This window comes from Hetaerina americana, unplaced genomic scaffold, assembly GCF_022747635.1.
Source record: "Hetaerina americana unplaced genomic scaffold, ioHetAmer1.1.p SCAF_5, whole genome shotgun sequence".
Classification (NCBI taxonomy): Eukaryota; Metazoa; Arthropoda; class Insecta; order Odonata; family Calopterygidae; genus Hetaerina; species Hetaerina americana.
Genome location: NW_027287095.1, coordinates 10772692 through 10798836, shown reverse-complemented (window position 1 = coordinate 10798836; position 26145 = coordinate 10772692). Strand labels below are relative to the sequence as shown.

At 41.4% G+C, this 26145-nt stretch overlaps 2 protein-coding genes across 3 annotated transcripts in view; one reads left to right on the top strand and one right to left on the bottom strand.

Moving 5' to 3' along the window:
- fus (epithelial splicing regulatory protein fusilli) overlaps positions 1–15472 on the bottom strand; it is a 349111-nt gene extending 333639 nt beyond the window's left edge. For both annotated transcript variants that reach the window (XM_071592848.1, XM_071592849.1), the window contains exon 1: positions 13306–15472. In XM_071592848.1, coding sequence (XP_071448949.1) covers positions 13306–13653 — 348 coding nt within the window. In that variant the 5' untranslated portion in view covers positions 13654–15472. The remainder of the gene's footprint in view (positions 1–13305) is intronic.
- An 8225-nt stretch (positions 15473–23697) lies between these two features.
- Positions 23698–26145, top strand: LOC139693829 (uncharacterized). Its single transcript, XM_071592130.1, has 4 exons — positions 23698–23800; positions 23961–24082; positions 24170–24623; positions 24827–26145. Exons 1-4 carry the CDS (start codon positions 23698–23700, stop codon positions 25258–25260), a joined length of 1113 nt encoding a protein of 370 aa, XP_071448231.1. The 3' UTR covers positions 25261–26145.

Below are 26145 nucleotides of genomic sequence, written 5' to 3'. Positions count from 1 at the left end.
CCAGACTCATTACCGTATTGAGCTGCAACGAACTCATTAGTCTCTTCACGCGGAAGTTGTTTGGGCATCACTTCATGCATTTATTTCTTTTGGCCCGGGAAATTACGACTACGTAATTTTCAGAGCCCCATATTGCCAAGTGATTACCTTGTATGTTGTTGCGCAAAGTCAAAAATAAACCAGTCGCCGATGGTGTGGGGGCGGCGATCGGAGAGGGAGGAGGGGTGAGGTAATAGCAGACAGGGGCCAAGGGGGGGGGGGCGTGCGTCGGGCAGAGGAGGCACCAAGTAAGAGATCGCTCCGCGGCTTTCGCTCCGAGAGAAAAGGAAACGAGAGCAGCCCCGTGCATTCGCCTCGGGCACCTGGAAATAGCTCTCGTCGGATGAAAGGTAAACTTTCAAAACATATTTCAAAAAGTGTTTTCAAAGAAATGAGATGCCGAACTAATAAGAGAAAAAAACAACAGTCACAGCAAAGGCTTCCGAAATGATTAATTTGGAGTAACTACAATTTTAAGTTAAAATTCCACATTAAAACTAATTTTTTTCCTTGCGATTCGTCAATAGATCGTTGGAAGAAAACTAACTCATCCATCAACCACCCGTCCAATACGAACTAAAACTCAGGATATGGACGGCTTATTCCACGAACATTTTTCCAAGCCCCATTCTGGTAGGCTCTAAGGATTAAAGTAAATGCAACAAGGATACGTACGGCAAGGATATAAGTAAAATAAGGATAAAGGTATTTTCTATTTTTTATTCTAAATAGCCAATTATGTTTCATTATCACATCTAGCCATAGTTATTTTCCTTCTTGTTATTAATAGCTCATCTCGTATGCATAGATAGGAATATTTCACTTAGATTCCGAAGTGCGTCTACCTGTAGTTATTATAATGTATATTATTTGAAATACTTTAACTATATCTGTTGCTAGTAAAAATTAAGAAAAACTTAATTTGTAATACTGCATACCTGGTGGGTAAACACCCCATGCCACACACGCAAGCGGTGGCTTGCAAGATCCTATGTAGAATAAGGATTAAGTAGGTAAGATCATGCTCATAAAACCGCCAGTGAAAACATTTATAAGAAAATACGAACAGAGGTAGACTAAATAAAAGATGTTTACAAAATCAAATAGAGGTCCGCAATAATTAACTTATTTCCAGAGATATCTACGGTGTCAAGATATAACGAATGCAACCAACACAGTGCTATATATATAAACAATGATATAGAATTTTAAAACACGGAGATACAAAGAAAGGACACTTACAAATGCAGTTTTGACGTTTCTACGGCAAAGCCGTCAAAATTACAAACACACATTCAATCTTCCTTGCTCCTCTTATCATACCGTAAGCGGGTCTTAACTTTGAAGAATAAGATTTATCGTAAAACAATAGACTACCAAGCAGATTTTAAGACATTAGTAAGAAATTATGTCGTCATATTGATCTGTACTATCTTCAAGCTTTCCTTTCGAGCACGGATAGCAGTAAAATCTGCTCAGATTGCCAACAAAAAACTCAAACTGAAAATCAGCGTTCAAAAACACACAGAACGGAGTGCAATTCCCAAACCAGAAATTAATTATGAAGCCACTACATGTGCTTGTCACGATGACGCTAACCAAACCGAATATATCACGAGAATTTTCTCGGAATTCCATTCATAAATGACCTGTTATTTTTGAGAAAAGGAAACCAGCAATGGGAAAGGACTCCGAGACGCAAAATGGATTCCTTGGAGCACAGTCGTTTTTGGCACTTTCACGCGAGTCAACGACCTCAGGTGGCTACCAGCATAGAATACGTAATGGCCAACTCCTGAGCGACTACGCACATACGAGAAAGGGAAAGGAGCCAGAGTTAGGGGGGGGGCAAGTCATTTGAAAGCCAAAAATTAATCTCGGGAATCGACTACCGAATGTGTTTTCACCCTTGAAAAGCATCTGCATCGTTTACCAAAAGACACAAAACTAAACATTCTTCACAAGAGAAGGCCGGGAAAGAGGCGACTGTGGCCACGATAAATACAAATATTCTGACCGCGCTACAAAGCAGTCAACCACAAAGAATAACAAATGAAAGGGTAAATATCAAAAGAATTCGAAGATATTACAACCGAAGAATAATAAAAATACCAAAATCCTAAATTCTTTAGTCGAAACATGGGGGGATCGAGATGGTGCGGGGGCTAACGTATTGGCTTCCCACCCTGAGGGCGCGGGTTCAAATCCCGGCGGTGTTGAATATTTTTCAGAGGTTTCTCGATCCCTACTTGAGGTGCTTTGTGGAGGGCACTTTGAGTGAGTACGCCGTCCGTCGGATGGGACGTTAAACTGCGGACCCCTTGGCGCCTTTCGTAAAGAGCAGGCTAATGCCGACGCCGGGTTTCTCTCCACCCTTCATCCTTTCCTGTCCATCCCCTATGGCGCAAATGACCTTAGCTGTCGGTCGCCTCCCCTTAAAACTACTACTACTCGAAACATGGTGATACAGCAGGGTAGATTAATTAAACAAAGTACGGACCACTCGACATTGACTAGAAATGCAACTGATACAACATAGTGTAGCGTATGCAAGCCATCTTCGGATTAATAACATATTACCATATCCCTAAAACCGAGGCCCTACCCTTGAAATGCGTGGTAATTGCGATAACAAATTGGCAGGGATCATTGCTTTGCGAAAGTCGTTGAATAAAATAGTTAAATTTACTTTTCCCTCCGTACCTACATAATTCGTGGCGAGAATCCCAGGGTGCAACTTATGGTGGAGGTTTTAGGCAGTATTTTCAGTGAGTCAGTTATAGTCAGGTATTGCGAATGAGACAGTAACTGTAAGTAAGTATTAAAACAGAGAAAAAGTATCTGCAAGGGGATTATCAGATGGCACGAGGCTCTTCAATCTTAACTGCTGGGACGGCTTGGTTTTGCTTTGATCAATAATTGAGCAAATTAACTAATCACGTATTATTTAGACTAAAGACTCGTTAGACTATATTTATCTTATTTCGTCTAGATCTTCCAACCAGCCGATACGGCGTGGGTTCAATTAATTTATTCAGTGGTTGAATAAACTTGAGTGGTCCGTACCAGTAGTTTTGATGTCTCTTGCTCTTATTGTGACTGGAATTCCTCCAATTCTGGTTTCTCCGATCAACCTGTCATACTTAATTTTCTCCATGTTACAAATATCGCGGTCAATATCTAATGACCTCTTTGACCATTAGTTAATTGCTTAATATTTTATGCGATGGTTTTAAAATTAATTCCAACGAACACTAAACGTGGGCAAGCCAATGGGAAATGGCATTTCTTCTTTATTCTGCAAGCTCTTGGGTCAACGGCAATGATCAGTGAGGAAGAGACAAACATGAAGGAACCACGTTTCCCTCTGAAGTTCCTACATACCAAAACAATGCACTTATTCAAATAATCAATGGAGATACTCTATACGTACGTCTATATTTTGGGGCGATATTGAGAATATGGAGCCTCTTCTACAGAGATACATTCATCGGACATGAAATAACGCATGAAATTAACAACACAAAAAACTTGTTTCGTTTCTGTTTCACATTGAAAAAAGTAAAAGAAACCGTGACCACGAATATGACAAAGCAAACATTTAGCAAAACTTTTTCTTCGATTCATTTCAATTGAGCACTAAGGTTGATAACAGCAATCTCTAAAATCAATGTTACATTATTACTAGAATGAATGTTGTAAATGTACTTGCCAGCGATCATTTCACCTGATGATTGTGGAAGAGGAAAGTACAATGGCATGGAAAATACCACCAAATTCACTTGTATTGATTACGCAAGGAAAGGGCGTTTCACAGCGGCCAAACCAACGTCCAGCGGTTAACACTTTCGCAATCATTAATTTTTATTTCATTTTCCATGAACTAAAATTATCACTTAAGACTTTAATTTGGGCATGTGAATTAGCGCTGTGTGGATCTAAACTTGGTCTCTAAAGCGAAAGAATGAGCGTCGATAAAAAGTGTTTGCAACGTGGGTATGGACACAAATTTAGACATTTTGATGGACAGAGGGGGAATGAATATATTTACACCATACCCCATAAGCCACCAATAGGGCGTGTTTTGGGGGGTGCCAGGGCACCAACCGTAAATACAAAGTTCATACATTAGGTGTTACCCTCATTCACGATCTCTCCTGGGTGAAACACATACGGGGATATGTGGACAAGCCGACAAACAATTAGGATTTATTAGAGGGATACTAGGCAAATGTGATGAAAAGGTCAAAGAGAAATGTTATCTGTCGCTGGATAGGCCCGATTTTGAATATGCTGCAAGTATATGAGATCCTCACGAAGTTGGATTAATTACCGAATTGGATCGCGTGCCGCGTTGAGAAGCTAGATTTGTAAAACTTCGTTATGATAAACTTAGAAGCGTACCCAAAATATTACATCAGCTAGGCTGGAAATCTCTCACGGAGCGAAGGTTAAATTACAGGTTGAAGCTTTTGCATAAATTGGAAGGAGGTCTCTTTAGCAGTGACGTTGAAAATGTATTTTTACCCCCATATTACAACGGTAGGAGAGATGATGCAAATAAAATTAGAGAGATTAAGAGTAGAAGAGATAGATTGAAGATGTCATTTTTTCCACGAACGATAGGGGATCATAATAACATTGTTCAACCGCTGTAGGGTCATGCTCTCGTAAAATTATTCTGGTGTGTATTAACCCCCAACCACAGACCCTAGCGGTGGCTTGCAAGGCATATTTATAAATAAAAAAATAATTAAGGACTACGATCTCTACCAAAAGGTCGTAGATGAAAGACTCGAGTTTCAATTGACTGTTACGTATTTTGGTTTTTTTAAGGTAAAAAGTTTAAAATTATCGGAATCACTTTCATTGCCGTACAATAACGTTCTTTTACGAAACAATAACATGAGCTTAAAACATCGTAATCATTTAGGAATGTAAACTCAATCGCAATCGAATCAATTAAACACGCGTGTCAGAGTCTATGTAAAGAAGAAATAAAAGTCACATCAGATATTTTTCAAGAAATAAACATGATAAACATCTCTACAGTTTTGTCCGTGCATTAGTGCTTAGCCTGAGTTTTAAAAAGAGGATCATGAGTAGTTATTCCAGGCCATACTTTCAACACTAGGTGGAGTTGCTGACGTGAGAATAATTTACGATGAGAGAGAGAGAGAAAATACGAGGGAGGGACAAAAAGTCATAAAACTGTTGCCAAAAATGCCACTGGCAACTATCTATACTGCAGCGATGACACACACCATAGGTTACTGAAAATCTTGCGAATGGTAAAATGATAGAAATGAAAGTATTCGAAAATTTTCAAAAGATTTCATTGGAACAGGCGGTAGGGGTCTAGTGATGTTAATTTCCGGGTTTTCATTACACTCCAAATAAGATAAGATATAAATAATTTCTGGAAGGTTTCAGTATTTTATCGGTGCATCAATCTGATTGAACTGCGTCGGTTATTTAATTCGTTAATTACTCCAAATCATTGGGGCTTCGCATAATGAGGTCCGTAAAAATTTCTATGTTCTGTCAAAATATACTGATAACTTTTTTAGAGAGCATTCAGACTTTTCAAAAATAATGTTAGCAAAGGGAAAATCGTTGCAAGATTCCATGTAATCCTCCAGAAAGGCATTCCTGATGACTTCCTTGAGACAAATAATTGACTGCGATAGGAAAAGATTTGATTCTCTCAACAATTGACCTAAACTTGTATCATCCATATTTTACATACTAACGTCAGGTAAAACTAAATGTTTTAAAATGAATCAATATCACATCAGTGAAGAAGAAACTCAACAAATCGACATTTTTTTCCAAAATTCCCCAAGCGAGGAAGAAATAACATACTCTGCCCGAGGGTTCCTTCCCTCGTAACCCTCTCCACCAGGCTTTCTATTTTCACAATGATGCCAGGAAAATAAAAAAAATATTCATTTCCTCATATAATTATAGAATTTCCATCCTTTCACTTTAAAAAAAAACTTGGGCAACATTCCCCCGCTTGCTTAACATCATTCTAGGACATGTACCAATTATTCTATTGTCTCTCTACCAAGTTGTTTTAGCAATAAATAGGAAACCATTCATTCGCTGGGTAATACTCCTAGCTAAATTCTAACAGCGTCAACAATTAATTGTCAGATATCGGTCATTTTGATTAATGAACTATGTCTTCTTCGGCAGAGATGCTGACATTTTGTAGAACTAAATGAAGTAGGGCATAAATCGCTATAATTCCACATATCCACATTATAAACTTCAGTACCCATGATCGGAGCAACAATAGTAATGCAGAAGACATTTTTGCTAGAAGCACTGAGCATAAATATCGTCCGCCTGGCCGTTTCAAGTATAGATAGCATTCTGGAGCTTACAACTCTCCACTGACAACGGGAAATTAAATGCCAATCGTGAAATGAAGAGGAGTCGAACTAAGACAACGGCAACGAACGGAAACTTGGCAAACGCGCACGGCCGTGAAATGTTCAGAGTCCTCCCCTCAATGTCGTCGCCGAAATCAAGCGAAAAACTCAAGAGGAGGAAGTTCGGCGGAGTGAGAAGGATTGGCAAGGAGGGGCAAAGGCGGTAAATAACACCCACCTGTTGCTTCGTTCCGACCGCAACGCCATACCAGAGGCTTTTCACGAGTCCCGAGAGACGCCGAACAGTAAGGAGAGGATAGGGAGTAGTCATCCGACCCCTCTCCCCCCCCCCCTTCTTCCACGCGTTTTCTATGGAGTCCCTCTATTTTCCGAACAATACTTTCGCACATGGGCGTGATACACGAAAATAATGAATTTGTTGCATTTCAATACATTTACTTCACCCAGGCTTATAACCATTTAGCGGAAACCTCACTCATCCCGCTCTAATAACCGGAATTTTAAAAAAATCGCTATTTTAATATAAAAATGAATGCATTTTTTTGGAATATAACTGCGGCAAAAAAACGATGCTCTTTGCGATCGATTTTTTGTAACTTGGTCAGATATAACATTTGAAATCTCATTTAAATACATAAACTGTAGCAACATCCACCAAACTCAAGTTCTGAACAATTTATTTCGGTACGTCACTATCCAGAAAATAACCCGAGAGACTATGGGACTTGCATGGACATATAGTATAATTCGTGATAACGCGAGGGGACATAAGGTTGGTTACCCATACATTGAATTTTTTATATAATTGATATTTTAAACATATTTTACCACCTAATCCATAAAAGGATCGATATAGATTTCATCAGCGAAAGGAACAGCACAAGGAGCATGATACTAGCGGGGGACAAATTTGCTTGCTCGCGTATCAAAAGTTTCGAAGGCTCTGGAAACAGACGGACAACTTCGTGGAAACCAGTAAAAAAATCTTCGGGTATAAAAAGGAGTTGAGCAGTGCTGCCACTGTGGAACGACACGGGCGGGGGGCGGAAGCGAAATTCACGCTTCTCTGCTCAAGTCGATCATCTCAAATAATGTCATCCAGAAGCCCCAATAGTTTCAGGCGTAGGTAAATATAGTGCCTCGCAAACATTTATGCCGCAGAAGGTAACACATTTACGACAGCCACGGTCCAGGTAGCATCTGAATGAGAATCCTCAAACGCACTTCTACTGTATCTTTTCAGGAGGTTACATCGAGATGTCAAGTATATGTCATTTTGACGTACGTCAGTTTGGTATGTCATTTCGTTTGCAGTCTTACGCGCAATCGATCAAAGGACGGTTTAAAAACAGGGTCTTCCCGTGTTTGTATTCATTGATCTTGACGCCGAAAATACATGACTTTATGCATGCTATATACAGAGGAGGACTACCACCAGAAGAATTATAGATAGATTAAGGCCCGGTTTTATAACGGCTGATTAATTAAAAAACTTAGCAATTTTCCACCATTGGCAATTTTTAATTGATCATGATATTCCACCATATCACGCCTGAAACGTATCTTTTTAATGTCTGGTTAAACCGAACTTTAAGCTCCGATTAAAGCCAATAATCAGTTTTTCAATCACTAGCAAAGCCTTAACTGTCAGGTAAAGTACTCGTAACCTTAAAGATGGAATTTTAAGGGACAGTAAGTTAACGAGAGGATGATCGCATAGCATGATGGTATTGTAATTATTACGGCGGGCCAGCTGGTTGACGATACAGAAGATTTTGAAGTTGAGGATATCGTAAATGGACAAATAATTCTTGTGTAATTCATCGGCCATTAACTTACAAAGAAATTAATTCAAATAAAACGAATACTTGCCTTTTATTTCCACGTCACTGCATCACTTTTCTTATGTATTCTTCTAGTGCGAAATTCATTCGATGAGAAGCATTAACTCCTCGGTGATCAAATATGCACATCTCTTTGCACTCATATTTACACACGTAACACACTTTCTATATCAACTTTGTAAATAGCTCCGTTGCGATGTGCTATTTTCGTTATGTCTTTGTTTGACGCCATCGAAGCATGAGAGTCGTCAAACCTACGCTTTTCCTTCGCTAAAGTCGCCGTTTTCTGACGACCAGTTTCATTTCTTTCATGAAACCCGTCCTGTTAGTTAACGTCCACGTAAAATAACCATTGGATCTAACCAGATATTATAAAACCGGCCTTAAATAGTGCACAAATGTCGCTCTCACGAAAACTGAAATCGTTTCCTCAACTGTATGGGTCGAGATAATGCTAACATAAAAGGAACTACCCACCTTTCTTTAAAGAATATTGATTAACATGTGGTAAAAAAACAGCCGCAATCCAATGGTTTAAAAAACTGGCACCCATTCAATATGATTTTAGAGTACGTTTCAAATATGGATAGCTATCTCAAAGTGTTTAGACTTAGTACATTAAAATCTCATGTGTTCACGAACTACGCATAAATGGCTGCTGCATCACTACTCATCACTTGTCATTAATACTTGAACCAAGATTACATACACATTTGACTCGCGCATTCACAGCTCTTCGTCAGCTCTAGGATAGTGCCCCGAGTTTCTTCTGCCAATCGCGCAAATACTACTTCTCTTAATTAACTTGTGCACATGACCACGTGTGATCTGAGCTGTTCTATGTTTGACACAACAACCACTGCCATTATTTATACTAACCGCCGTCTTTCAATAGGACTGGTCCACTAGCAATAAGATGTGAAGTCTTGTCTACAAGACCGTGTCTTATCTTTCCTTCTGTTCTTAAGTCCTGCCGTGCCACTCCTAATAGTGAGATTTTTCGGCGGTCAACGAGATTTTTCCAGTTAAATTTGCCCACTGAACATGGAATTAGGGCAATCCGTTCCTTTGGAGCAATCCCCTCACAATAGTGATTTTTAAGACAAGCAGAACCACAGGATACAAAGCAACAGCAAAATAAATCACGACGAGATCTCAGAATAAACGAGTTGGAAGATCTTAGTGATTCTAAATCTAAACCATGCACGCATGTACACATACGCAGTGTAGTGCTGGGATTGATATAGTACAGCATTCATTCGACTCGTTGAAGGTGCACATACCTGACAAGGTGTTGTAAATAGTAAAGCATCGACGAAAATGAAATATATCTGACCACTCTCTATTGTCCGAGCGCAGTAGGGTCATGTTCGGGTAAAAATTGGTGTCGTGTGTGTTCACCCCTGCCACACACCCTAGCGGATAAATAAATATTCGTATCCTATCAACATGCCTAACACTTTTTGAGAGAAAAGGGCAAATATACGAAAAATATACAATGAGCGAATTGAACAAAAAATTATTAATACCATCAATATTATAAAGAGATTGGAAATCTACAGCAATATAATACTATTCACACCTTTAAAAATTTCTATTAGTTTCTAATTCACCCAGATTGTATCTAGTTTGTAGGTAGATCAACAATGAAAGGCTTTTAAATGATTTCTCCGATTAACCAAAAGTGCACCCATTAATGTAATCAAGAGGAAAAGCACCATTTAAACAGCAATGTTTTTGTCATAATGGTAAAGTTGGTACACAAGGTCTACATAAAAATTTGGTATAAAAACTTAAGGTAAAGTTGTTACAAATCGAACGTCACAATTTTTAAAGAATAATTGATAATTTTTAACACACATGAACCGGTTTTTTCATGCTGCCATGTAACAGATCAAAGATAGTCACTTTTTTATGTTTTTCTACATAATCCTTCACATTTAAATGAGGGAAATATAGTATAGAAATAATTCCGTTAAAGGTAAACATTTTCAAGCTACTTTATTACAATTACGTATAAACACGAGGCTCGTAATTTTTCTTGAAGAAATATAAAAAAAGACCTAAACTTCATGTTAATGATCATATCATGCACAATTGACTTTCCTCCTTTCTTATCATAGATGAACGGTTTAACGGCGATGGTAATGATAAAGGCATCCATCGACATCCGTTACGGATTTCTAAGGGGTGCTTCAGTGGCAGTAGTCGAATTCGCAATCGACAAGGGTAACTAAAACTATTAAAATTGAGTACATAAATCCGTGGGAATGAGTGAAAGCAGGAAGAAGGCGACGTTAAGGCATGCACTGAAGAGTAGGGGGCGTTCACCGTCGCTACACACTTCCGCCGATTCCGTCACACCCAAATCCAACGTTGCTGTGCCCCCCCCCCCTTTCCCCCCTTAGCACGAACACCTGAACACGCACCCGTCGTCGCACGCATAATCAACAAATTTCTATGCTTTTTTAAGTACCATACTATTTATTCATAAGCATTTCAGCATATATAGCGCCGCCATTTGCACTTGAAAAAAAAATATTTTTTACCTATTTCATCGTTTTCCCGCGGCTTTTTTCGGCATATAAATGTCATCAGATTAATGTCATATGATAATTGTTCCTCGAGTGTATACGATTTTATGATTTAACCGTACATTTTATAGATGATTTATAGTTCAACTCCAACTTTTTGGGTAGTTGTTCTCGTTAGTTCACGGCATTGTAAATATCCTCTTACATAACTTATGCCAAGATTCGCCTTTGAGCATGCAAGTGATATTTTTGGTGGAGTAGTAGGATTTTTGTGCAACACTAAACAACTTGCAGTTGGAACCGAACCTCCTCCTCAATTTAGATTGAGAACGTTAGGCATTTACGATTATAAACATAAATGGCGACAGCCAACGGAACTGAAATCGAGGAAACCAAGAACATGTAAGACGTCTTCTGCCGACGAAGGTCCTTCATTTACATTCATACATGGCACCCTGCAAGCCACCCCAAGGTTGTGTGGCAGGGGGTGATTACAAAACAGACTGCTTGGGACACAAAATACTCCCCTCCCCCAGCGCATTCGGATAAAGCTATTCTGATCCTAAATCGTTTGTGTGAAAATGAAATATCTTCAGTCTATCTGGCATACACTCAATCTCTCTGATTTTATTTAAATGATAATTTTGACTATTCCAACACAGCATGCAAAGGGATTAGGGAGCTCTGTGTATTTCAGACAATTCTTAAACGAAGATGACGATTAAAAATATCAATAACGAATTCGATTGGTTGATAATTCCAATTATTCTTACCTGTTCAAGTTGAACATAAACGAGCTACAGAATAATATTACATAGTATTTTCCTGATGAAACCCACCAGGTAATTTAAGCTGAATGATGCAAACCTTGCTTTCTTCTCTCGAGAACTGATTTCATTATAACTCGAGGTTATGGCCAAACCAAGAGGAGCTGCCGAAAGTCAAGACGCCGAAAATTGCCTCGTCATCACGGGAGCGAGAAACTGCGTAAAAGGGAATCTTTAACCTTCATTGAGCGGGCGGAGATATTTGGTACACGGTTAGCGAATTTAATGGCGTAGGACATCGTCTGCAAGAACTAAGCAGCAGGTGTCCGAGGATAAAGCAGTAAGGAGCCACGAGTGCACCATTCATTCATTCATCCGTCAGGCAATCTGCAATCTCTTCCGGTTTACAGCTGTAATCGTGAGTCTGGAATCCACCATTACCCTTAATGTATGTATGTTGTATATATTGCGTATAGAGACATTTGTCTCTAATTAATCAACGGTACGCGGAACTGAGGATTGTCCCTCAACCCTTGTTCTGTTCTTTCCACGCTGACAGCCATGATTTCTTTCTTTCCTCAGGTCCTCCCCTCGTTCACTGCTTGTTATGTTGTCATTAGTACTTCTCCAAAACGTTGCAAATGACCACAAAATTCACGTACTTGCCGCAAAATCCGTTGCATTCTTTTACTCAAAAAAATCCATTCGCGGAAGTCCAGCAAATTAGCCACGTGAATCTAGAGCGACAACATTGAAATATACGATTCAGTTGGATTAATATTTGTAAAATCTTTGCCACCGAATTAGCAATTTAAATAATAAATAGGTGGAGTTAATCCTTCTTGGGCCAATAGGGAATTTTATTTGAGAAATTCAATCTTAGACAACTTACTGTGTTCCCATCCATCCCAACGTAGATTCATGAAAACGACCAAATACTACACGAAAAACACGGTTTCCAAAAACCTTTCGATAATATGAAGAGTAAAATCCTGCATCCTCATTCGAAAAAAGAGGTACAATTTAAGGCATCAAGTCAAACTGCAAACAAGGGTTAAATAAATCAGTGCTGGCAGATATATTAACGAAAAAAAACGTAGACAAAATTTACGATGTAAGTGTGAAAAAAAAAGAAATTTCTAATTACGTCCACAGAGATAGGACTCCGACAGATGGGTTTCTAGATTTAAAACGGGTGGATAAACAATAGACGAAATCTTCTTTTTCTTCAGATTTCTCCAACATTAAGACAACAAAGTGCCACAATTGCGATTTCGCACAAATGTACTTTATGGCTGCTTAATCCGCCATTTGAAGACAACGATACCTTTCGCGGAAAACCTTCACGCAAAGGATAGAAAGCTAGAGTGACTGCAAAATCCGATTTAAATATTTGGAGCCCTATTGTGTCTATTGGAAGCCTCGTATGGTATGTGAGGAAATGTTCATCATTTCGCTAGGATCAAGGAGACAGGCATTCTGCACCCTACCCATCCACCATTATCTTGGGCCGATTCATTCTAAATCATGGTGGGAGACTCCAAACACAGCTGAGAGACCCTTTGAGTTTCCACTGGAAAATTCTACGTGTAACGACGGGATTGTTATAATTACCCATAATTTTTACACCCTTCGCGATAATTAACAGACAACTCCACAAAAAACCTGTCTCGCGCTAGTATCCACACAAGCAGAGAGAGAAAGAAATGCGACAGTTTACCTTTTTGAGGACGGTGTCGATGAGGACGTAGCACAGAAGTACGACTTCCTCCTCGTCGGAGCCCAGGGCCTGGCCCTGAAGGCCCGCCGTCACTGGGAAGAAGACGCACAGGTTGGACGGAGGTGCCGACTCCACGACCGACGCGAGAGGTGGCGACGGCGGGCAAACGACCGTGGGCTGACTTTGCTGCTGCTGTTGCTGCATCAACAGGTGGTGATGGTGGTGCATTTGGTTGTTTTGTTGTTGCTGATGCAGAGGGGGCGGGGGCGGTGGGGGAGGCGGGGGCGGGAGATGAGGAGGAGGCGGGGGAGACGGCGGTGGAGGCTCTATTATTGTGATGGTCACCATGGTACCGGACTGTTTATCGCGGACGGCGACTTCTGTCAACAGGGAGTCAATAACTTAGCTATTCTCTCCCAGCTTCTCCCCTCCCGAATCAAAACGGGACGACAGCACAGCAGGATCGAGACGCAATTTACAAAACAAGGGGAACTGGCCACGGGTATGAGTGGACCTGTGCCCTCCCGAGTGCAGTAACCACCAGGAAACTACAAAAACATATATCACTTCCTAATAAAAAAAGGCAGAAAAACCACGCCTTAGACAATCAGATTAGCACCAGGAATTCTCCAAAACACGGGTGACGCGAGCAATAAACAGCACGTCTTCCTCGACCTTCGATTTAAAATACTCTCTCCTCTACTTGGGACGGAATCTTTGGAGAGGCCCACCTTTCCCCGTCTCTAGGGCTAACACGTAAAACAGACGAGTGGCCTTAATGACGCCTGAGGGGAAGGCGCATCAAGCAAACCTCTTCAAGCAAAATTTGCCCCGGCGGTCGCCTTGCACATGAACACGCGGCCTTCCTCCCGTCCTTGTCTTCTCACATGGATGAGCGACGAATGTGGCAACGCACACAGACGGGGATCCAATTGCTTGGCGCCATTTTCTCTGCCGGCGCGTCGTCTGATCGACTCGGCCGCAAATGTAAACACCCTTCAGGATCTCCCGGCTAGCACACATGTAGCACGCCACATCGCACTCCTTAGTTTTACTCCTGAAGGTGTGTTCTTTAGAGAGGGAGGGAGAACACAACGAGAAATACTAGCAATAACAAAAACAACAACACAATATACGGGGAAAGCCTTCCGTGCACTTCCTCCTTCGATTCCAACGTCGAGTGATGAGGCACTCGTCCATCCAATGCCCGTGCGAAATGACGTCAAGAATCACGGCTAAGGTGAGGCGGAGCGAAAATTCCTAAAAAGCTGGCAACACCTCCTCCCCCTTCCTGCTTTGCCGTCCAAATTTCACGGCAGTGGTACTTCAGTTGGAGTCAACACATCACGCGATGGAACTCGTCGTGTTTCTCTCGATGGCAGAGACTGAGGAAAATTCTGAACGAACGAACCTGACGGCTCCCGCGGCTTGTCACGTGTCTTGTGCTTTTGCGAAGGGTGGGGAAGGCGACGACGTCGATCTGTAAGCACTACGTCACCAGGTATGAACATGCGTGCAGAGAGTCCACGAATCCAGCCACTAGCTTCTCTCCGTCAATTATTCACTGAAAGTCTCCCCACAAGTCATCGATGACCTGCAGTGCAGCAAGGAATAGGGGGGGGTGGAGGGAAGTTCCTTAACTCTGAGAGGCTTATCTCTTTACGAGACGACGCAAACAACTCCGCTCCCAATGTCACGAGCACTCCGGAAAATAGCCACGCAGACGCACTGCAGTCTCGCGACTTTGGCGGTAAGCAGAACTCTTCGGTCGTCCCTGCCTGCCTATTTCTTGCGTGACTCTCTCGGGCCCCCCAGAGACTTCAATGGTGAAGAAAGCCCTCCCGTCGAATCGGCAAGCGGAGGAGAGTTAAGACGAAGGAATGTTGCGGATCCGCTCGCCGGCGTGTTTGCGATCGCTGTTTCACGCCAAACTCCTGGGCATCTTCCTCGTGGCGTTCAGTAGATGGGGAAAAATAGGGCCTTTCCCTCCCACCAGGTGTGCCCGGCTCTTGCTTACCTTTTGTACACCGCCCGAGCGAATCTTCGGCCGGCCTCCCCTCTCTATCTTACCCCGTCCGGTGAGCCGACAACTTGAGCGGCGAATGAGGGGTGGCCCTTCTCTCGAGTCGGCCTCCGTCTTTCTCTCTTGCACTCGCTCACTCACACAAGCGGCGTAGGGCCTCGCTCGCTCGACAGCCAGCTAGAGCACACCTCAACCATGGGAAAGCAGAGTGGAGGGGATGGAGGGGCTTCTCCTCCTTCCCCTTAAGCACCTGGGGAGTCCCACCCCACCGACCACATCACACTCGATTTTCCCTTCCCCTCCGCTCCCGCAGCGCCAGTTTCTCTTCCAATACTCTTCCCCTCACACCTAGAGGCCTTCGTTTCAACCGGTGCCTCCCTTCCACACAAACCCCCAGAGTACCTCGCTTTACCTGTCTCCCCTCCCGGCCGTTCCTATCTCGCCCTCCCTCTGCCCGCACTCCTTTTTTTCGTAGTCGTTTTCCTCCCATTCCCTTCTTCTTCTACCACTCGTCCCCCCCCTCTTTCCGCTCAAACCCCGTCTCCTCCGCCCCTTAAAAAACTCGCCTCTCCTTTCCCGAAAAATCATGCGATAGGAGAGGGAGAGAGAGATGCCTGGGCGAGAGTTCCTTTCCCTCCCACCTTTCCCTTCCAGCCGCCTGTTGCTCGATCCCCTCTTGTCCCTTCCGAACACCCCCCCCTTCCTAAATGGAGACTTATAATTCCTCTAAAATGCACGCCGATTTCGAAACTCCCATTATCACATCGGGGAGATAAAAAGAGGTGACTCTTCTTCACCTCTCGCCACAATCCCGGGGAGTGCGCATCGATAAAAATATACTTTTTCGACTCGGTGAATTGGATTTGTTTTAAAGCGGACATTCATTTTCCTCCCTCTCCCCGAAAGGACTGGGTCTTCGCAAATTCTCGTTCTCCTCTTCGCCGAGAACTTGCATGCCCCTGAATGATTCCTTCTCTATCTCATTTTCATCCATCATCCTTCTCAATCCCTATTCTTCAGTTTTCTTCGTGCATGGGTACAGTAAATGTGAGACGTCGAAAGATTAGGGGGGGGAGGGAGTAAGAGATAGAGAGAGAAAAAAAATAATAATAATCTCAGCCTCCCGAGTTTTCTTATTGGCGCACACCTGTTTGGATGGCCGAATGCTATTGGACGACACTTCAAATATCTCCTTGTCCGCTTCCCTCCTCTCCATGCTCTTCCCCACCCCCGGCGTCTTCCTCACCGTCTCCCCTTTCCGCCGTCTGCCCACTCCTCCCCTCCCCGCCCCCTGCAGGCGAAGTTGCGCCTCGTCTCTCCCTCCCCCTTCCCCGGCCGTCTTGCCTTCTTCCCACCTATATAGAGGTGGTGCTGCCTGCCTGCCTTTCTCCTCTCTTCCTCTCCCCCCTTTCCCTATCGCACCCACTCCCCCGCCCGCCCGTCGACTACCTTCCTTCGAGAGAGCTCATTTCTTCCGTTCGCCTCGGTCTCCCTCTCCACGCCGCCTCCCCCTCCTCCAATGCTTCGAGTGGTTTTCTTACCTGTGGAACGGAAGGAGAAGTCGAGGGTGTGAGAGGGAGGGAGGGTGAGAGTTACGGCGAGAGGGGAGGTTGTAGGAGAAGTGGAGTCGCTCGGCTTTGGTGGTATGAGGAGACTTGGAAAGTACTTCTTGTGCGGAGGGGGAGGGGATGGAAATGGAGAGATCCCATTGGCCGTCGGTAGAAACGTGGCAAGCGATACCTCGCAATGGCCGGCCTCTTGACAATCTTGAACTCGCATGGAAAAAGGATGGAAGAAGAGAGGGAAGGTAAAACAAAAATGTACCTACCCTTCATCATTCTGCTTCATACTTATCTTCTCCCTCTCCTCAGCCGGGATTTTAGTCGAGTACGTAGATAATGAGGGGAGAAGTTCGCGCATTCTTCCGGTTATGCCTCTGTTGCCGCTTCCTTGCGAAGCTTCGACTGGGACCGCGATTTTACGTTTTTCTTTGATCCCCATTGCACGCGGGTGGGCTCACCCACCCCGCGTAGACACCCACGACCGATGACCATATTACCGCATATCCTGTAGTTCGCCTCGATGAAGAATCCGATAGTCACCGCTTGGCAGTTTCGTCGACCCATAGCCAAGAATACACTAACTTGGTTTGAAATGTGCGTCTTCACGACCATCTTCCATTCAGACGCCGATATTAGACGTGGACTATTGACGTACGTTACAACTCTGAAAACAGGTGAAAGAAAAATCAACTCTGATAAATTTCTATTTTACTGAAGTGACGTAAAGTTCGTAATTCCAACATCAACAATGTTGATGCTTATATTTTAAATTCAGTTTCTTAAATTTTTTCGAAATAAATTGGAAATTAAAATTTTAACATTCATTTTACCGATTTTAAATTTCGACACATCTTTCCAAAAATATGCTGGCCGAGCAAGGAACATTGAATGATTCAGGTTGAGTTTCCCGTGCTAACAAAAAACGGATGGATCTTCGTTTTTAGTTAGGTTGAAATTGACTTTGATGACTGGAATTAGGTTGCCTTTTCGAGTGAAAGGAGAGCAGCGGAAAAATAATCATTTCATTCTTTGATGGGTGAACTGCAACATCTAAATGCTACGACTTGTTGCTCACCAAATGCACATCATTCCTGAAGAACGAAATACAGTTATAAGTCTATGGTTACCATTCCTCATCTATTAGTGAATATTTTTACGAGTTTGTATCACTTTGCTTAATATTGAGCGTGAATTCCCGGTGCGTTGATCCCGACTCACACATTAACTCCCGACTCGCAAAGAGTATGAATGCATTAATTCGTCATTTGCCTGTTCGTGGGAACTTCACCGTGGGAGCAACTGTTAAAAAAAATCAAATGAGGAAATGCAAACGAACGGAAATCGAAAAGGTTCGTCAAAACTTTTATATGGAGCGTAGTTTTGTTCGGGGCGGAAACATGACCATTGAAACAGGATGGCAACCGTTTATTGGAGGCTATTGAAACGTGGGTGTGGAGAAGGATGGAGCAGGTTAAGTGGACGGAAAGGAAAACAAACGAGGAGTTAGGTATGATGGTAGAGGAGAGGGGACTATTGGGAGAAATCTAAGGGAAGCAGGAAAGATGGATGTAAAGCATATAGTTTGGCAATGGGATGTTGAAGGCAGATAGAGCGGAGAATGTTAGGCAAACGAGGAAGGAGCAGGGGTAGGATAGGTATGTTGGATTGAATGGAAGGAGGAAGGAAGTAAGCAGACACAGGCTCACTTTTGCTGAGTTGACCATGCCTATTATAATCGGATATCTTTCAAAACCATTCACATATCAGTAATATGAGTGTGTGCGAAGGAGATTTTTTCCGGCTGATTTAGGGGGAAGAGCCTATTACATTTTATTGCTTATGACCACAGCTCTGGGTTCATATTCGTGCGTAGGTATTTCATATTGTTGCACTAATGAGTGTACGAAAGCGTATTCAATTGCCCATTTGGGGCTTAGAAGGCAGCTTGGTATCATTTAACAAGCATATTTATTATCTAGTCAGCCAGTGAAGGGACCACGGGAAAGGGGATGATTGATCGGGCCGAAAATTTCCCCGAGACCTTGATACGAGGGAGGGCTGAAAAGTAATGCACACATGCTTTTAGAGCGCGGACAACGACAAATAGCAAGATCGGGCAAGAAGTACATTATCGTACCATTCTCAAGTGTCAAAATCATAAATTTATTTTTCAACATAGTCACCGTTAAGGCTAACACATTTCTCGCACCCCCGAAATTTTACTACCCATCGATTTACAGTAGACCTATCAACAGTACCATCACCATAAACAGCCTTAGACAATAATGCATCTCAGTTGGAGACAATTTTTTAGCAGTCAAAAATTCGATAACAGCATTCTGTTTCACTCGCGTTGACATAGCACTAGAAGACGGCTCCATACTTTGGCTTCTCGAAATACACTGGATTAACGCAACGACCCCAAACTTGTGCATGAATGGGGGAATGTTACTTCCACGTGCCACCTGGCGCGCTTCTGAAGGTCATTTCGTTCGCGCTCTACAAGCGTATGTGCATTACTTTTCAGTCTACCCTCGTAGATTTTATATCAAAATTCCATGAAACCGAAAATGCTGCTGTTTAGTGACAAAAATCTTTGGTGGTACTTTAAGAAGAAGTAAAGAGTTACCGTTATTGTTTGAGGTCAAAATTTCCTTCATTCTTTCCTGCATTCAAATGCGGTCCCATTAATTACGTGCACCTGCGCGTACGTGTGGAAATCAAACAGTCGAATCGCTTTTTCCGAAAACAATTTTGAACTTTTCCACCGAACTGAGCCAAAGTTTGCCTAGTCAACTTCCAGGGCCCTTAAAACGTTACTGGCTACTTGGTACATTTGTGCATTCCCACGGAACATGAAGTGTTTGCCTGAAATCGGCGAAATATAACATTACCCACAGTTGAACCTAGATTACTGGAAACATTTTCAATCCAACGACAAGTTCTGCTCTCGGGCATTGAAATCAAAATTTTAAAGCCCTAAGTTGCATGCATTTACATACATTTGCAACTGGCTGGAGACCCACAGAGCAGATACGATCACATACTCTTGAGGTTACCCCATCACTGGACTCCCTTCTTAGTTCTTTTGAATTGTTCTGTGAGCAATTTCCTGATTTAATCTAGTATTTACTCAAATAAAATATTGTAATTTAACCCAAAGAGAAAAATACACTCTAGCAAATACAAATACTTCATTTAGTTGAATATGAATCTCCGATGGCACAAGAAAAATAAAAAGACAAAAGAAAGATGCTTGCGTTATGGTTTTCATAGACATCCATAGTTCAACTAGTCTTGCAAACCCGAGGCCCCGACAACCGCAACGTATGTAACCCGGACGTGCAGCCCAGTGACACTGAAGTTCAAGTAATGCTAATTAAGAGCTTCAAAACTTATAATCTAGCTCTATGTAAAGAATTCCACTTATCACGGAAGCGATCGAATCCGCCGCTAATGTTATCAAATCTCGACCGTCGCTGGGAAATTTGAAGAAAAGCAGTAAACATTTTGAACATCCCATAAACTATCTGCTGGCAACTTCGCGGGTCTCAGATAAAATATTTTTAATCAGAGCATTTCCCTTCAGTTGTAATTATTCTCATTTTAGTTTTTGTTATGCAATTGTAGGTATCCTGGAGATGGTCAATCATGCACTCCGTAAGACGCACTCATTTTCTTGCTTGTGTATTTTTTTAGCGAATAATGTATAATTTAATATTTTATCCGGTGCTGATTTGCATCCCCTCTACATTAACTGGGAACCTACTGGTGTACCCGGGTCTCTTTACTCGACACAAATCATACGTCTTCTCAAACTATAGTTTTCCATTTGTATCGATAAACGGCCATTTAAGACTAAGTCTATGAACCTTTGAAAGGGACGAAAAATCGTGCCAAAAGAAGTTGGTGATATTATGCCTTTGATGAAATCTGTCAAAATATTAGCTGCTTAAAAATCATTCGCCGGACGCCTCGGTAGCTTAAGTGGCTAAAGCACTCGACCGGATATTGAGGGATCTGGGTTCGAGTCCCAGTCAAGGCGAATGATTTTTACGCTCTGAAATTGTTGCATTGAAATGCACATTAGCGGATGACTCCGTTAAAAGTTACTGTTGCGGCATCTCCCGCAGTTTCTTTGGAATTAGCTGCTTGCTTGGCGTCACCGCGTGTTGCGTACAGTTTCCCTATTTTTTTATTGTTACCTTCGACCTGATTTTCGTATAATTGGAGAATAAGTAATTCAGGAGATCGACATAAATACCCCGCGATTCACCGAAAAGGTGTGTGGCAGGGGAATTGGAGATTCTCAGAAATTCCGACACCAAGAGGTTTACCGATTACAAATTAACCCGAGTGTACCCAAGGATAGAAACCCTGTGCTAAGCAATCTTGCTGGCCAAATTAATGTCGCGGTGCAGCCCCATCATCTTTATAAACAAAATTATGATCACGCCAGGAAGTAAACTATCGACTTTCATGGGAATTCATGAGTGCCTTCTTGTCTTCATCAATTGAAGCAGATAAGAAAAACACATTTTGGAAACAGGTACCGTTTTTTTATAAGCCCCGTAAAGTTCTATTAATGTGTCTCCATAGCCTAATGATTCATTCACTTCTTGTAGTCACATTATTTGTGGAAGTGATAATCAGGAATCTTTTAATTTCGCTGCTAGAAACAAACAAATTAAGTTGAAAAAAAAGTGGAAGGGAGAAAATGAGCGGTTCAGCGACATCTAGGAATTGGTGTTTTTGTGAAAAAAAACGCGAAAGTTATGCTACTGAATCAGTTTCAATGAAAGGCAACATTTTATCCTTACAACGTGTATTACCCATGAATTCCTCGGTTGACCACTGCCTTCAAAAACATTTATTCTTCTCTCATTGACCTCTGAAAGCAGTGATTCGACTGCCTTCTATTTTCTCAGCTAAAGCCCCGGATCATAGGCCTTTCCTCCCAACAAGACCGTGCAGCTCACTTCTTTCAAATGTTATCCATGAACGGTGCATCTAATCCAAGTCCTTTCATTATCCACTCATTCTTCTCATATCTCCAAACACCCCTCTAGTAGTTCATACCCGCCCTCCCAAGGATACCATATCTATTGAGGCCAGGGCAAGGCAAAGGTAATAAATGCTGTTGAGTAAATGGTAGTAGTTTTTAGGGGTGGCGACCGACAGCTAAGGTCATTTGCGCCAAAGGGGAAGGACAGGAAAGGATGAAGGGTGGAGAGAAACCCGGCGTCGGCATTAGCCTACTCTTTACGAAAGGCGCCAAGGGGTCCGCAGCTTAACGTCCCATCCGACGGACGGCGTACTCACTTAAAGTGCCCTCCACAAAGCACCGCAAGTAGGGATCGAGATACCTCTGAAATGTTGAGTAAATTCTGTTGAATTTGATTTTTGACTTGAATCTGCTGATATTAAACATAACATGCGAACTAATAATATGCATACGAACTATATTTACGTGTACGAGTTTATATACACACACACTCTCAGGCATGCATACCCAAGTAATATAATGTCATTTCATGTAGTGTTATGCCATACATAACCATACGTTTCAGATGTCATGTTGTTCTGTTAGGCGAGGCAAATAAATTTGTCGGTGTTGTCTCTCCCCATCCAAAATCTACCTTACGTAGTAGAATACCACTAAAAATACACACCCATATTTTCTTGCACTGGAAGTCTCGGAATATAACAATAAAAAACGCCGTAGGATCTTAAAGAGAAGACGCCCTCGAATAGAGAACGTCTCGTAATTCTAATCCTGGAATAGACACCTAAGTTCACCTCCATAAAATTATAAGGGAAAAAGTTTCCTTGTACATTCTGTCATTTTTTAAATTATATTTTAGTTTTAAGACATTCCAAACACTGCCTGCAGTCTTTTTGCCGATGTTCGCTCCTCTTTTAATCTTTTCATATATCCTGGCACCTTTCATTCTTTTTTGTATTCTTACATAATATGCAAAATACCGGCCATGATATAAAAAATGTGTTAACGACTTCTTTCAAAGAAGCTATAGTGGGAAGCGTTCACTAAATTACAAATAAGAGCAATAGCCAAGGAAATGCAATTCGCTGCACCCATGTCAATTTTTCATCTTGAGTCCGTAATAAACGAAATAATTCGCAAATATGACGCAGTAATCGTTAATATTAAAAAAATAACCTAATAAATATGCCTGAGAATAATAAAAATTAATGGCGTCAGCAATCATAAAATGGTTTGTCATTTTCTCTAACCAACTCTCTTAAATAATATTTCTCCAAGCCGTGAAGGGTTTTAATCTTCTAAGGTTAACCCTTTACGACTTAAGGATATATTATTTATTATAGTCAGTCTAAAAAGAGTCCGTAAGAGCTCAATTTGTCCTTTCCTGTCACTCATGAAAATTAGTTCCGCCGTTTACAATTCGGCGGAGCTTTTCCGCCCTTTACTGCATTTACCGAATGCACACAACAATTGATTTCCAAATGACAAAAACATACTCGGGTCAACACTGCAAAATGGCATGGCGCTAAACATGTGTTAGGAATAAATAATCACAGGAATAAAGTGTGTGGACAATATCACTTAAATAACATAACCAGGTTAATACTGACTCATTAAAATCGTAGTTACTGATTCGGATTACTGTTTCTGTGGGAAACTAGAAGGAACAAGGTGATGTGGCACCTGTGCGTGAGCATTTTGGAAATATTGTTACACATCTGCCGATATTCCTCGAGAAATTTTGTTTTCGTGGCAGAGACCTCTAGCAAACAACGCTTGAACTTCATCGTCGCATTTACAATATGGCTGTCAAAGAGAATACGGAACCTGTATCAGACGAAATTGTCTGGGATGTTGATACCGAAGTCCAGTTATTTTATGCTATGAATGGCCATAAACCAGTTGGTAAGAACATGCATATTTACGGCAAAACCAATTTTTCATTTTCCATCTCGAACTAACAGAAAAATGCGAAAGCTGTGTAACATTTAAAAGCCGATCTGCCTTATGTTATGGTGTGATTTTTCTGAATTAATGGTCCGTAATAATTGCCTTTTTTGTTAAGGTGTGAATAAGTATTTTCAAATGGCTTGCATCATCGAGAAATTCAACAATTCCATGAATAAAAATATCACATCCAAAGTTATATGGGATCACTTGGACACTATGTATGATCTGCAAGCTTTAGTAAGTACGGCATGAGGCGTCCATTTCGTCGACGTGTTTCGTAATTTCCTATTTATGTTCAAACTCTTACTCTTTGCCTTTCCACAGGATGATTCGGAAATATTACCATTTCCTAATGAAGAGAAAGAGTTCTGCCTACCAGCGGCGGAATTTGCTGAGATGATGTCAATGAAACAAATAGTTGATGCCAAGAAGGAATCGAAAGACATCAAAGAGCAGAAGGATGTTATCAAAGAATCCAAGGAACAAAAGGAAAAAGTCAAAGAAACTAAACAGGAGCTCAAGAAGGACACAAAAGATGTGAAGGAAATAAGTAAAAAGGAAATTAAAGAAGTGAAAGATACCAAAAAAGATGGAAAGGAAATTAAAAAGGAAAGCAAAGATGTTAGAAGAGAGAGTAGAGAAATTAAGGAAGGAAGAAGGGATAGTAAGGATATTTTAAAGGAAGTGAAGAAAGATGTTAAAGATATGAAGGATATTAAAAGTACAAAGATTAAAGTGAAAGATAAGAAGGATGAGTTAAGCAAGGATGATTCAATTGGTTAGTATTTAATGTTTTTATCTTTTTTGCCTCAAGTGTTAATTTCCATGTCTTCATTTATGGCTTCTCATTAGAATGTGTTTATAATGCTCCTTGTTTCAATATTTAAGTATTAAATGTTCTGGATGGTCTGGGAATATACTTGCTCAGTTTTAGGAGTGTGGAATCTGTGACTGAATTTTTCTCTTTGTGTATCATTTCAGTTACCTCTGTTCCTAGGAAAGAAAGAGGGCGTACAAATGATACTGATTCTAGTTCAAGATCAAGCCCTGCAACTGTGGTTGAGTCAACACCAAAACGAGGAGGGGCTACTCCCTCACTAAAACGTGGTTCGAGAGGTGGTTCCCTTCTTGGCCGGCGTGGTGATCATTACAGTTCAAGCAAGCCATCTAGCCCTTCATTGTCATCTCCTTCCCATGCACCTTCTGGTGTATCCTCCAATGCAGTGTCTGGCATGTCTGGTGCTTCGCCTTCATCCAGGGCTTCATCTCCCAATGTTATTGGCAACGCAACTCCAGGTTCTTCTCTAGTCTCTTCATCTGGTGCCGCTGCACAATTTTCTCCATCTCCATCAGTCACAAGTGGAAGCGCAGGACCTGGATCTGGTCCTTCGGGTCCCAAACGAAGACGGACATAATGAAAATGTGATCAGAAGTGGATCCTGTTCTGTTTTTTGGGCAAAATCCTCCTGACATTCAGGAACATTCTATCCACTTTGTGGGAGATTTTTTGCTGATAAAATTGTGGCCCTGCTCTTTGTGCAGTGCCTTAAATTACAACTAAAAGAAGTGATTTTAATGATGTTTTTGAAAACTTCAAAGTTGTGACTGCTCTCTTGCTTTTAATTGTATAGTTACAAAAATCTTGTTTTTATGTCTTGATTTGTAGTTAGGTACAAGTGACTTTGTTTTAAGAGTCTCATTAAATAAACAATGTTGTTGGGCAGTTCAGCAGTCTCTTGATGTAATTACGGATATGTATCAAATTACATAAGACACTTTGTAAGTTAGTCATGTCACACTAAGGGTAAGATAAACATTATCAGTAAAAAATTAGGTCTTTACGTCTTGGCTACAAATTGTGCCAATTACTGACCGAGCAATATGATAGAGTATTTAACGAGTCACCTGAAGTGAGAATATTTGTGTTAAAGTGTAATGGATTTTACTAAGAACGATTTTGTCAACTGTAAATGATTTAGCTGCAAAATACAAATTTTGGTGTATTTGTCAATCGATTGATTGAGTTAGTGCCTATAGCTTAGCCCTTTTGCGTGTGTAATCAACAATCAGTTAAGTATTTTCTAACTGCCATTTGTCTTTGTAGAAGTGTGGGAACATTGTGCTTCTTGATGTATTCAAAGACTAAGTCATACTCAAAAAAGGGTAATCTTCGAAAGACAACTTGTGCTGCAAGGCTGAAAATAGTTTCGTACATGAATTTAATTGAAAAAATGTTCAAATTGTTAAACCTACTGATCTGTCACTTGAAGGTATGTTGCAAAATAGGATCAGTATGTTGT

Coding starts and splice junctions, on each gene's coding strand:
- LOC139693829 (XM_071592130.1), top strand. CDS start 23,698: ATGGCTGTCAAAGAGAATACGGAACCTGTATCAGACGAAATTGTCTGG. Junction 24,083..24,169: donor TGTATGATCTGCAAGCTTTA/GTAAGTACGGCA, acceptor GCCTTTCCACAG/GATGATTCGGAAATATTACC. Junction 24,624..24,826: donor AAGCAAGGATGATTCAATTG/GTTAGTATTTAA, acceptor GTATCATTTCAG/TTACCTCTGTTCCTAGGAAA.